The sequence below is a fragment of the Ostrinia furnacalis genome, unplaced genomic scaffold (genome assembly GCF_004193835.3).
Source record: "Ostrinia furnacalis isolate ACB-3 unplaced genomic scaffold, ASM419383v2 OfSCF2525, whole genome shotgun sequence".
NCBI lineage: Eukaryota > Metazoa > Arthropoda > Insecta > Lepidoptera > Crambidae > Ostrinia > Ostrinia furnacalis.
In genome coordinates, this window is record NW_021132764.1 from 2,638 (window position 1) to 16,259 (window position 13,622).

The 13,622-nt window shown below is 36.4% G+C and overlaps 1 protein-coding gene across 1 annotated transcript; it reads left to right on the forward strand.

Moving 5' to 3' along the window:
- Nucleotides 1–711: 711 nt before the first annotated feature.
- Nucleotides 712–13,229, forward strand: LOC114355813 (hemicentin-1; the record flags this gene model as incomplete). The annotated part of the gene is made up of 8 exons (XM_028308833.1): nt 712–863; nt 1,485–1,629; nt 1,985–2,115; nt 4,706–4,865; nt 10,205–10,356; nt 10,855–11,074; nt 11,659–11,874; nt 13,092–13,229. Coding segments are annotated over 8 exons (1,314 nt in total), but the record flags the coding sequence as incomplete, so codon positions are not given.
- Between the last annotated feature and the right edge of the window lie 393 nt (nt 13,230–13,622).

Consider the following 13,622-nt stretch of genomic DNA (forward strand, 5'->3'; position numbering starts at 1 on the left):
TTTATCAAGGCGAGAGTGAATAGGCACTTATAAGCCAGGTATGTACAATCCTAGACTGCATCTCACTTAGCATCAGGAGCGATTGCAGTCAAATGCCTGCGTTGTTCAACACAAAAAAAAAACAAAAAAAAAGGTTCAGAGAGGATTTCGGTGACTGTTAAAATAATTAGTGTGCACCATTAATCGGCACGAATAATGTCAAAAAATTACACTCTCGGGAAATGATTCAAGTCACGACATGTCACATCAGTAATCATAATAATGTCACTTAAATTAACAGCAGCGGCTGACAAATGAATGGAAGCCTCGTGTATGCATGTTTTGTATGAGAGGTAACTTTGATGTGTTTAGATTGTGAGTGTTTTTATTTCGTCAAAGTGCTTTCAATTCAAGCACTTATCATAATAAATATTTTTTATTGATCGCTAATGTTAGTTTTATGGGTAATCCGCAGTAATGACATAAGTAATTTTTGGTTTAATTAATCTTAATAGTCAATAAAAATATACATAGTTTAAACATAATGTCCAATTTTTTTTCAACTAACTAGATAAACGTAAAAATCTAAATAATATTTTTCATTCGGACACAATAATAATTACTCTTTTCTAAATTAAAAAATGTGTAATCTTTTTAATTATCAGAACGCAATTTAATACAACGTCGTCTGTCTATTTTATAATTCAATGTTATTTTTCTTTGTCCCCACAGTGAGGCCTCTAATAGTGGAGATTCTGGCAAGAGAACAGCCGTTAACAGTTGGACAGGAGGCTGAGCTGGCCTGCAGGGCAGTTGGTGCCAGGCCGCCCGCCATCATCTCCTGGTGGCTGGATGAGAAGCCCCTGATTGCTCATTCACAAAAGGTTCGTATCATCTTTGTCCCAACAATGAGGCCTATTAATAGTGGAGGTCCTGGCGAGAGAACAGCCTTTATCAGTTGGCCAGAAGGCTGAGCTGGCCTGCAGGGCAGTTGGTGCCAGGCCGCCTGCCATCATCTCTTGGTGGCTGGATGAGAAGCTCCTAATTGCTCATTCACAAAAGGTTCGTTTCCAGAAATACATATATCAAATCTGTTCTTTTATTATTTTTTAATACGTGAACAATGTAGATAAACTTAAAAGACAAGACTATTTCATGTTGTTTCAATTTATTTGAATTGCATGAAATTTTAAGAAAAAGAATTGTTATAAGCTCATGTTCTTGTTTAAAAATAATGTTCATGAAAGTTTAATGAAAAAGTAATGTAGTAATTGTAATAACTCTTAAAACTTTTTAAAATGCATGTTCAAATCCCAAATAACAAGAATTATGTATTCTAAAAAAATGGAAGGGAAAGTTTTAGCAGCTCATTGTGTCTTTTGTGTTGCCATTTCACGCCAAATTCATTGAACTGATTTGGAATTGGTGTTGAGGAAAAACATCGTTTCGTGGCTGTGGCAAAGCTGTGAACAAAAGCTAGTCCTTAATAAGAACTTTTGTTTCAGAACTCAGAAGACCGTAACGAAACGGTGTCACTTCTACGCTGGACACCCCAGATGGAACACGACGGCCGAATACTCACGTGTAGAGCGGCGCATGTGAAGCTCGAACACACTACAATAGAGACTACTATGTCCCTCAATTTGCACTGTGAGTTACATTGTACAGACTTGAACAAGTTCCGTCGAGTTCATTATACCGTGAAAAGTTGCCAGTTTTGGATTTAGCCAGATCTTTGGCTAAATCCAAAACCGGCAATTTATGGCATTTATGGGTAGCATTTATCGGGATAATAATTTTAGGAGAAGAAATGCTTGATAATTCTGATGAACATTTTATAGTGCCCATCTAGGAGTATATTTAAATAGCCCAATGGTTTAGGTGTCGGACTGCCGACTCGAAGTTCGCTAGTTTGATTCCTGTTGACCGCTGAACTAATGTAGTGAACACAGACCCAACATAACATCATACATAACATCATCATATATTGACTTTTCTTCAACAGATGTGCCAATAGTAGTCCTGGAGCTAGGCTCCAAGTTAAACCCTAACGACATTGAAGAAGGCGACGACGTGTACTTCGAGTGCGTGGTGCGAGCAAATCCCCCGGCCTACAAAGTTGTGTGGGAACACAATGTAAGTGTTTTTGATACTACCTTTTGGAAATGAAGAATAAATTTTATAATAATACTTACATTAACTTAAAATGACTTAAAAACTAAAACTTAAAAATTACTATTTATAAAAACTATTTACAAAATAAAAAATACATTATAAAATTAACTTCAAGATGATTTCGAGCATGAGCATTCACTTGTAACAGAACAACGAGCCGCTCTATGATAAAAATATGTTCTAGTGTTCGCTCTTTCACGAACCAAACGTCGTACATTTTATCTGTTGTACAATACAGATTTATAAGAACGTTACATCACATAGAAAAGCTCTAGTCAATACTCACTTTAAGGGTTTGTATAAAAAATTAAGTACACAATAACTTTTGGTACACTCAATCATAGATTAGGTTGTGTTGTGTCAATATTTGGATCAATCACATTCACAGGTTATTCTTGAGTATACATTGATAGAGTCCATTCATGGCCCTTTAACACCTACGCAATCGTATGAGATTGTGTCACTCCACTCTATATCGACAAATTATGTGCTCTACTATAAAGGTTAATACTTATTTACAAAATTAGAGGCATGAAAGCGAAGTATAGGTAAGGATTTTCCACTTATCTTTGTATCTTGTTTGTATTGAATGATTTTATTGTGATATGAAATATATCTAAATCTTTTGCACGCGAAAAAAACTTTTTAGTGTTACGTCATGATATTTTTCAAAATGGAGAAAACTTTGAAAGTACAATTAATAGAATCAAATTCTAAAACAAAGATATATCTTTCTTACTAATTAGTTAAGTACCTATATCATAATATTGAGTTCTATTTCGGGATCCGTAATTATAGCTACCAAAAGATTTAGCGGAGAAACTTTACGAACTTATTTGCTAACTGAAAACATCTTGTAGTCATTATCGCTGAAGAAAATAACTTTTTTGTCGTCGATTTTCTCTATTTTTACCCGGGATAACACACAGCACTTAGTTTATCTTTGTTTTGATATTACGGTAAATCCATTAAATCAAACTAAATATTTTTGTATTAGAGATAAATAAGATTAAAAGAAATATACAGTTTAACAGTAGGTAGTTTAGTAGTATTTGTGATTGATTGTGACACGAAACTTGTTGATGATGAAAAAGTATAATATAACAATGTAAATTATTCTGATGAATACCTAATGAATTCCTACCATACAAATGGTGGATCACCCACTTGTTACTAGCGTTCTTTTAAAAGAACGCTAGTTTTTACATAAATATTTTTACTAATGTGGGTAGTGTAAACAATTTTTATGTGCAACATTTGAAAGATGAGGTGTGTCGCAGTACTGTCCAAGTCTTATAAGTACACTGACGTAAATAACAATAAAGTTTTGGAGCAATTGTTTTGAGATAAATTTATCATGACTGATTTAAGGTAAGTGATAGAAAAAGTTAATTCCGTAACAAGTGGGTTAACTTTACGAACCCTGTTTATAATAACACAGAATAGTGGAATTTTGAAATTTTTTCTATTTGCCTCTGGTAAATTAGAAAGATTCATGCTCCAGCAGTGGAGCCTAATCTGATGATGATGATCTTTCAATCAAAACTTCCTTCCAAAACTAAGTGATGACGCACAACCAAATGACCGGCGTCATAGCCGGGTCAGCGCACCTGGCCTTTCAAGGGGTGTCATGGGAGCTTGATTTCTATTTTGTCTCAATTCGCGGGGTTTGAAGGGTTACATAATTTGTTTATAATGATGCTTCAAGCAAAGTCTCCTTCCAGAACCAAGTAATAATACACAACCAAATGGCCGGCGTCATAGCCGGGTCAGCGCACCTGGCCTTACAAGGGATGTCCCTAGAGCTTGATTTCTATTTTGTTTCGATTCGCGGGATCGGAAGAGCTACATGATTTGATGATAAATCCTTCAAGCAAAGTTTCCTTCAGAACCAAGTGATGACGCACAACCAAAGGCCCGGCGTCATAGCCGGGTCAGCGCACCTGGCCTTACAAGGGGTGTCATGGCAGCTTGATTTCTATTTTGTCTCGATTCGCGGGGTTTCAAGGGCTACATGATTTGATTATGATCCTTCAAGTAAAGTTTCTTTTCAGAACCAAGTCATGACACACAACCAAAGGGCCGGCGTCATAGCCGGGTCAGCGCACCTGGCCTTACAAGGGGTGTCGCGGGAGCTTGATTTCTATTTTGTTTCGATTCGCGGGGTCGGAAGAGCTACATGATTTGATGATAAATCCTTCAAGCAAAGTTTCCTTCCAGAACCAAGTAATAATGCACAACCAAATGGCCGGCGTCATATCCGGGTCAGCGCACCTGGCCTTACAGGGAGTGTCGCGGGAGCTTGATTTCTATTTTATTTCAATTCACGGGGTTTAAAGGGCTACATGATTTGATGATAAATCCTTCAAGCAAAGTTTCCTTCAGAACCAAGTGATGACGCACAACCAAAGGCCCGGCGTCATAGCCGGGTCAGCGCACCTGGCCTTACAAGGGATGTCCCGAGAGCTTGATTTCTATTTTGTTTCGATTCGCGGGGTCGGAAGAGCTACATGATTTGATGATAAATCCTTCAAGCAAAGTTTCCTTCCAGAACCAAGTGATGACGCACAACCAAAGGGCCGGCGTCATAGCCGGGTCAGCGCACCTGGCCTTACAAGGGGTGTCCCGGGAACAGGCCGGCCGGTACGTGTGTACTGCGAGCAACGTCGAGGGCGATGGGAAGTCTCAACCGGTCAATCTACAAGTTATTTGTAAGTTTTAGTTTTTTTTATTAACTTTAGGAATTAGTATGACACGTATTTAATTAATTACTTAATTTGTAAATGGATGATTTTATGTGTCTGAACTTGAATGTCCAATTAGACGTCAATTTACTCAACTCCATGTGAGGGATAAGTTTGGATGTCTGGATGTTTGTTACTCTTTCACGCAAAAACTACTGAACGGATTTTGATGAAACATTACAGTATTATTGTTTATATAACCCAAAATAACATGTCCTATCCTACTGATATTATAAATGCGAAAGTTTGGATGTCTGGATATCAGGATGTCTGGATGTTTGTTAGGTACTCTTTCACGCAAAAAGTACTGAACGGATTGTGATGAAACTTTACAGTATTATTGTTTATAACCCTGAATAACATATAGGCTACCTACCTACGGTCGACAGCACGTCAACGTAAACACTGCGGTATCTTACGTAGTTGCGATAGGGGCGAGTTTGCAACGAAAATGTATAGCTTGATGTGCTGTCGACTGTACATTTTATTTCAAGACGATTTGGGAAGAGATTTGGGAAGCATGGAGAATTTTTTCTTATAACGTAAATTCAATACATGTAAATAAAATTCTAAGCATCCAAAATAATTTCAAAATATAATAACATTTATTTACAAACAAAGCAACTTCAACGTTTCGGTAGCTTATAAACACAAATTTCAAATTCCGCGTTAAAATGTTCGAACCAACAATCCTGAAAGTTAAAAAGGTTCGGCGCAGGGTTAAAATTTCGGGTCAAGCTGTAAAATTTAAGCGGAGCGCCCGTGTCGCAGCGATAACCGGCTAGGGGTTAATTCCCACCATATATCGCGAGATTACCCCATACATTCATTATTGCTTTGACGAACATAATACTTCATTACCAACATGTTTAAGCTTGAAGCAAAACATAATTTGGAACGGTGCTGATAAGTTAAACGTTGAACGTAGTGATTGGAGTTTGCACCAGTTTAGTTTGCGTATTTTTATGAGCATTCAAAACACGATTTGTCTATTATTTTTAATAGGTACTGATTAATAGACTTCAGAGCTACTGAAATCTGAGTTTTTTTTTGGGTTTTTTGGCTTTTAGGATTTTTCATACATGGATGCTTATTCTTGACACAAATAAAGCCTCGTTTATAAATTCGTAAACAAATTATGCATATTTCAAAGTGCTTGTGATTGTTAAATAATATTATTTTACAACTAAATATTTCATCCATTTACACAGCATTACTTTCAGCCTACGTAATAAATGTGCTGATTAATATCAATGGCGCTATGACGAGTGTTTATCCAGTAGTAAAGCTTTTTGAACATACTCCAATAATATTCCACAAAACCACTAATTAAATAATTATTCAAATTATCAGTGAACGGCAATTGATCGAATCCTGTCGAATATTCTGACATTTCCAACTGTGTACTTGACTGTACGAATATTATGTGTGCACATAAAATCGTGTGTATATTGACGACAAATATCAATTTCATCGGATGAATACCCAAACAAATGGCTTTCACAATGCAGCTTGTTAATTTTACCACCATTAGTGCCATATTGGAAATAACGAAGCAGCGTAGATAATTAAAAGGGAAACATAAGCTGAACAACAGTGTTATTTGAACACGCGTTTCGGTTCTGGATGAATTAGCGCGACTGTTCGTGTTTGGTTAGTTCTGGATTCTAGATATTGATGGGTTTGGATGGACAAAACGGTATGTGAATTTGATGACTAACTGAATAGTTTGATAGAAACAAAAAAAATTAGTTACTAAATAAATCATCTTACATTATTGTGATAGGCTGCAAATAGTCTGAAAATAGCCCAATATTTGGGTAAACAGCAAAGTAGTCAATTTTGCGTTAAACATAGTAGGTAGTTAAACAAGCTTGTTGGAAGAGTCTTTCAGTGATTTGGCCCACTTTTAGCTTGGAACACGGGTCAAGTCACTGGATTGAATTTTTAAATATTTTTCCTTGTAGCAACTGGGCCCACTCTAAGATTCTAGAGTAGTTTTTTGTTGAGTTGGTGTTTAATTTAGGGGTCATCCATAAAGTACGTCACACGTAAAGAGGGGGGGAGGGGGTTGACAAAGTGTGACATGGGGTGACAAGGGGTGGGAGGGGTCCTAAGTTTCGTGACATCACATTTCAATTGTTTCAAATATTTGATATAATGTTGATTTCATAAAAAAAAAAGTACTTAGTTTAAATTAAAATAAAACTAATTTCGGAACTGCTGTTAATTTAATANAAAAAAAGTACTTAGTTTAAATTAAAATAAAACTAATTTCGGAACTGCTGTTAATTTAATAATTTTTTGATGTGAAATTGCAAAACATGTGACGTCACACTAGGGAGGGGGGGGGTCTCAGAAATGTGACCACCTGTGACAAGGACGGAGGGGGGGTAAAAAAATCATGAAATTCGTGTGACGTACTTTATGGATGGCCCCTTATAAGTAAAAACTAAAAATAAAAATTGGAAGAAAAAGTATTTAAAAATTCTATCCTGCGACTTGGCCCATGGACCAAGCTAAAAGTGGGCCAAGTCACTGGAAGACTCAAATGGAATTCCGTATAACTTTGTATCCGAAATGGTCCGAATGATTTCTGAGAAGAAAACACTATTCCCTTAATCTTTAATTAAACTTGACGTCAATTTGCTTTGCTATGGCGCATAGTAGAATGCCAGTTCTCATTCTCATCACAGATCGCTTTCCGACCTGCCGACTATAAACAGACTGAAAGGGACATTTCCATTTGAGGGCGGAGGGTCGGAGGGCTAGCACGCAATAACCCCGTGTATGCGTCCCTCTGTGCTGAATCAAAGTTGTCGATACTGTATTGCATACATTTGCAAGTAACGTGCCGTAGACCGGCATTCAATTTGCGATGCTGGCTACATAGAGCGAGGAGGTAAGCAAGATCATTTGATACGCTGTGATAAATATACAATTGAAAGTTGTTACGCTAACTTATTCCAAATTATACAGAACTTGTACTATGAGAAACTGCAGTTCAGAAAGTTTTAGAACGTTTTTGACCATTGGATTTTAATATAATTCATGCACAAAATAACAGTAAAGGAAATAGGTTTAGTTTTTTTTTAATGGGACAGGAGGCAAACGATTAGTGTGTGCAACAGCCTACCAAGATTGAGTAGGTATTAATTTAACGTTAGCTACGATAGCATAAGTAACTTTTACTAACGTAGTGACTTGAGTACCTACATAACTGGACATTTTTTTTTTTATGCTAGACAAGGCAGGTATTTGACCGCAATCGCACCTGGTGTTAAGTGAGATGCAGTCTAGGATGGTACATATCTGCCCTGTAAGTGCCTATTCACTCTCGCCTTGAAAACGCCCTTATTTTAATATAATTTTTACGTCAAAAATTGTTAAATAACACCGTACATGCATTGACTCTCAAAGTTAGTTTTTATGTTAGGTCTTTTGTTTTAAAATTGTCTAAACTTTATTATTTGAGCTGTATTCATGGGGTGCCGGTAGGCTTGTGTTCCTATGAATTGATGTACTCTCAACCCAGTCAGATGTAAATATTGACATGGTATATCATAAATATTCTATGACTATGCCACTGTTACATAGTTGATAGCCCACAAATAGCCGGCCGAATCGGTTTTGATTCGACTGCGAATAATATGCAGTGAGGATATAGAAACTTTTATAATTTTACTCGTATACGATGCTTAGACTAGATTTCTCAGTTTATGTATAATGTAGAAGTACCGCCAAACAAATTTCTATTTGGTGTCTTTTCGGGCTTTTTAGAATATCAGTTTGTTGGCCGTTTGGTGTAGTGGTTCGAAACGGACTACTATGCCGAGAGGTCCGGGTTCGATTCCCGACCGGTCAGAAATTAAATAAACACTCATAACATAAGCATTAAGTTGTTTACTTTGGGGCTAGCTGGCGCTGTGTGTGATTGTCCAAAGATTTAAAAAGATGTAAAAAAAAAGGTTTTTTAAATAACTTGATGAATTCCGAATAGTCTCGACTGTTAAGTATTTAATAATAAACGTCCTAAGGTTGAAATTGCTGTGTTTCAAATCCAATCAAATCAAATCAGTTTATTTGCCTGAAAATTGGTATACAAGTTCTTACAATATTAACTTTACGAGTCATAAACCTAGTCGTAATAATAATTGCATTATGTTATAAATATAATGGATACAGGAAATTAACAATAACAAAATGAGCCTGAATGATAACTTACTGTAAAAATATCAAAAAAATGAATAAAAAATAAGGTTCACTTTTGACTGGCCCTTTTTATACCAATTTGACCCATTATTGACAAGTGACATGGACATTGTAGTGAAAAAACGTGGCAGTCGTGAGATGACTGACAGTCAATGACAGATTGGCACTGGCATGTGATGTCATCAGATTTAAAGTCTGAACCATTTTGATATCGTGGCGGACTAAAAATTATTGAATGTACCGATCCCTCTTTTTTATTAACATTTCCAAGTCTTTATAAAAAGCCTATTGCTAAATACGTTTCATACATGAAAAAAAAAGTTGTAATTTTATTTGTGAAACTATTTCATCCTTTGATCATAATGAATCTTTTACAAGTATCTCAAAGGTTGGAACTTCGTATAATCAAATTTTAACAGGAGCCGATGTTTGCCCTTTGTATAATTAATTGATCAAATCAACCGATGCTGGCAAATTAATTCAATAACACTAGTTTGCATACAGGGTTAGTTTGGAGCGACAAACGTTCAGAGTAAACACAGAATTTGTAATTCAATATGTTATCAATCGATTCCGCAAGATAATCAAGTTAGTGGAAGCCGGTGGGTAAACAGAAACATTTTTACTATAAATAGATATCAAGGCCTATTTAGTGAGAAGACTGAAGTCTTTCAAGGCCACTGTAAATGAGTATGTGTTTATCTTTTTATAAATGTAGAAGGTTTTTTGTTCCCAAATTAGTTTTGATATTTTGAGATCCTAATGAGGGTTTTTTCGAATATTATGAATAGCTTATGTCGTGTAATTACGTGTCGGAATGTACCTACGTATTGTATAACGCCCACGAAACCTGCCCCCAGTGCTCAAAAATAATGTAATATGATACTAAATCAATTAACTGACAAGCATTTACATCTCCCACACGTTTTACAGTAGGTACCCATCAAACTTTTATCTGTCACCTTACAACCCTGTAACATTCAGGAAAGTGGTATTTATAAAGAAAAGCCAGAAAGCATCATTTTTGAGCCAACTTGCGTCCGAAGAACACTAATTTATATTTAAATTAATCACTTTTTTCCTTATCTCCTTAGATAAGCCGGTATGCACAAACCCCCTAACTGCCATCGTCGGGGCAGCATTCAATGAAGCTGCCAAAGTGACGTGCGAGGTGGACGCCTTCCCTCCGCCCAAGAACTTCCAGTGGACTCTGAACAACTCTATGGGGACTACTGAGCTGGACGCGGTAAGATACTTTACCTGGTGGTGGAACTGATGCCACCATATTTTGAACTGTACTCAGATTACTTAACGTTCAAAACCAATGAAAAATAATTTTCTCTATACTAGTTTTAAAGGGTTGTCATAAAACTGTTTGAGAATAATGTATTTTTTTTTATTGACGGTTAAGGTCGATATTGAATCACGTGAAATTAAATCTGTTTGCTTGATTTTTTTGTTTAATAGCTCGCAATTGATATCCTTCCATAACATGATAACTATTAATAACAGCTGTACGAGTACACTTTATTTTTATCTTTTTTTTCGGTAAGATTATCATTATTTTCAGAATAACCTACTATTGGATTAATAATATTACGACTCCGTTAATATTTTTCACATTATTACCTGTTAGTAGATAAAAGTATCAGACTTACCATAGGCACATACGATGGTGGAGGCTTCCAGCTACAACTGCATATTGATCTGAAACCAAAATTTTATTTTGAATTTTCTTCAACAGTCAAAATTCACGGTGGACAGCGCGGGCCGATCCATCCTCACATACACTCCTACAGTAGAGACCGACTACGGGTCCCTATCCTGCAGAGCCACAAATCTAGCTGGACAGCAGATTGAGCCCTGTCGGTATAACCTACTACCAGCTGTGAGACCAGACCCTCCATTCAACTGCTCAACAGTCAACCTGACTGACGACTCAGCTGAACTACGATGTGTTGCTGGTACGTTTCAGAACTTTTACTAGATAAAACCTTTTCTCAACTATGACATAGGTACTGGCAGCATAAAAATGTATAAAGAAAAAAAAACTTTGAACTTTTTACTCAACACTTTTTTGTTGGCCATTCCGACAAAGTAATTAAAATATTGTGCCTACATATTTTTGAATTTCGAATTTGTCGACTACATTTTTCCCGACCTAACTCTATTTGACTTTTTTGTTTGTTTGTTTTGTGATACTGGCCATCAAGAATTTTGATGAAAGTATCTGTTTTTATTACGAATAAAAAAACCTTCTTTTGTTTATTTTGGCGCGAGTTGTCTGCAATTTTAACTTTTATAAGCGCGCTTTCAAATTAGAAATTTTGAGCCGGACGTGGGTAAGTATGTCGTGCTTTTGCAAGACCGTACATTGTATGACAACTGCGTCGGAATAAAATTGACAATTACCAATAGTTAGTGTGCGGTCCTGCAAACGCACGACAGACGTCCTGCTGAAACGTCTAATTTGAAAGAACTTTTTGTAGTGTTAAAATTGTGATACCGCTTATATTGAGATAATATTTGAAGGATTATTATCCCATAGGTTACGACGGCGGTCTTCACACCATATACTTCGTCGAGGCATGGGAGACTGGGACGCTAATTGCCAATGCTTCTACCCCGACCCCCACTTGGAAGTTACGAGGTCTGGGCTCAGGGAAAGCCTTGAAGCTTGTGTTCTATGCTCACAATGCGAGGGGGAGATCTGAAACTACTACGTTGAGAGTACACACGCTATCGCGGTTGGCGTTACATACAGGTTGGTAATATAATTATTATAATTATTTATATTTTTTCAATTGTTGACACCTGTTGTCTTATGCGTTCCATTATACTGTAAAAAATCATCATTTTTTATAAATTTATATATTTTTCAAAAACTGGTAGCATTAAAATTATAATGGAAAGAGTATAAATAATTAAGGAGCTTTTAAAAGCCTAAGTGAAAAATAATTAACTACAATTATTTTGAGTAAATCTCAAATATTTTATAATGTCTTTTTGTTCAAAGGGATTACATCTTTGATGCTTTGACTAAGCTTACAGTTTTTATAAGAAACTAGCTGACCCGGCGAACTTCGTACCGCCTTAGCGTAGAGATTTTCTTAATATTTTTTTCCGTAAGAACCATCCTTGGACTTCCACAAACATTTAAAAAAAAGAATTATCGAAATCGGTTCAGCCGTTCACACGTGATGCCGTGACAACGCGAAACGGGTTTCATTTTTATATATATAGACTAGCTGACCCGGCGAACTTTGTTCCGCCTTAATGGCAATAGATAAGCAGACTTTTTTTTTAATTTCGAACGGGATAAAAAGTATCCTATGTCCTTCTCCTGGCTCTAAACTAGTTCCCTGACAATTTTCAGCTAAATCGGTTCAGCCGTTCTTGAGTTATAAGTGGAGTAACTAACACGACTTTCTTTTACATATATAGATAAGTAAATAATTTTCATATTTTCATTACCAGTTGTGTTATGATCATAAATTACCTGTACTCTTGACAAGTCAGTCTAAGATTTCAATCAGCCTCAAAAATAGATGTAATAATATCATTGATTAATTTATTTTAGACCGAAAAAAATCTCTATGTATGAACATATTTTATGATTTCCATTTAGTAAGTTAATTTGAACTTTTCTTATTCAAGTTTCAGCATTTACTTTATTTTTATTAGGTTACGTTAGATGTCGCACCTTCATTCAAACCCTCATAATTTATGAATAATTACTATTCGGATGTGTTAAGGTTCGACCCAACCAACGCGATCAGCCAGCGTGTGCGTTGACGATCAATGCATTTAAGTCTGATCGCCATCGCGATGTGCACGCCGGCTGCACGCGTTGGTTTGGCCGAACCTTTAACCCCTCATGATTTCGCGCCTTTCTATTACCACAGACATAAATTACGAAAAACCATTCTTGTGACGTGTATAAACGATCTTCATCTGTTTATTTTACTTTTTTTTAAACAGAAGCAAAGGCATCCGCCGGCAACGTCGACACCAGCTGGGCGCTCGGGATCATAGCTGGCACCATCGGGACTCTAGCGGCGGTGGCTGTCATAGCGCTGCTCGCTAGGAGAAGGCACCACCGGCCTATGCAGTACGAAGGTAGGTGTTATTTGTAAGTGCACTGTTTTTTACTAACTTCAAAAAAAATTTTTTTTTGTCTTCGGCACTTTTCGATTTTGGTTAAAGTACCTAATAATGTGCTCACAGTTTTTATTGAACTTCAAAAAATTCTAAGAGCTTGTTCAATGGAGGCATCCCGATTTTTGCAGGATCTCATTTAATATTATGCGTGTTTTAATTCTTCGTGAGGTACAGGCCAATTGCAAGGTTTTAAAACGATTAAGTACTTTTTACCCAAATAGGTACGAAGAAATTTTAAACTTTGAAATAAAATTCAAAACAACAGTACATTGACGTAGGTGTTATCTACAAAATCCTTCCAAACACGAACGCCTTTTAGAAACGGTATTGGCTTCGTACAGTTGCAACAAA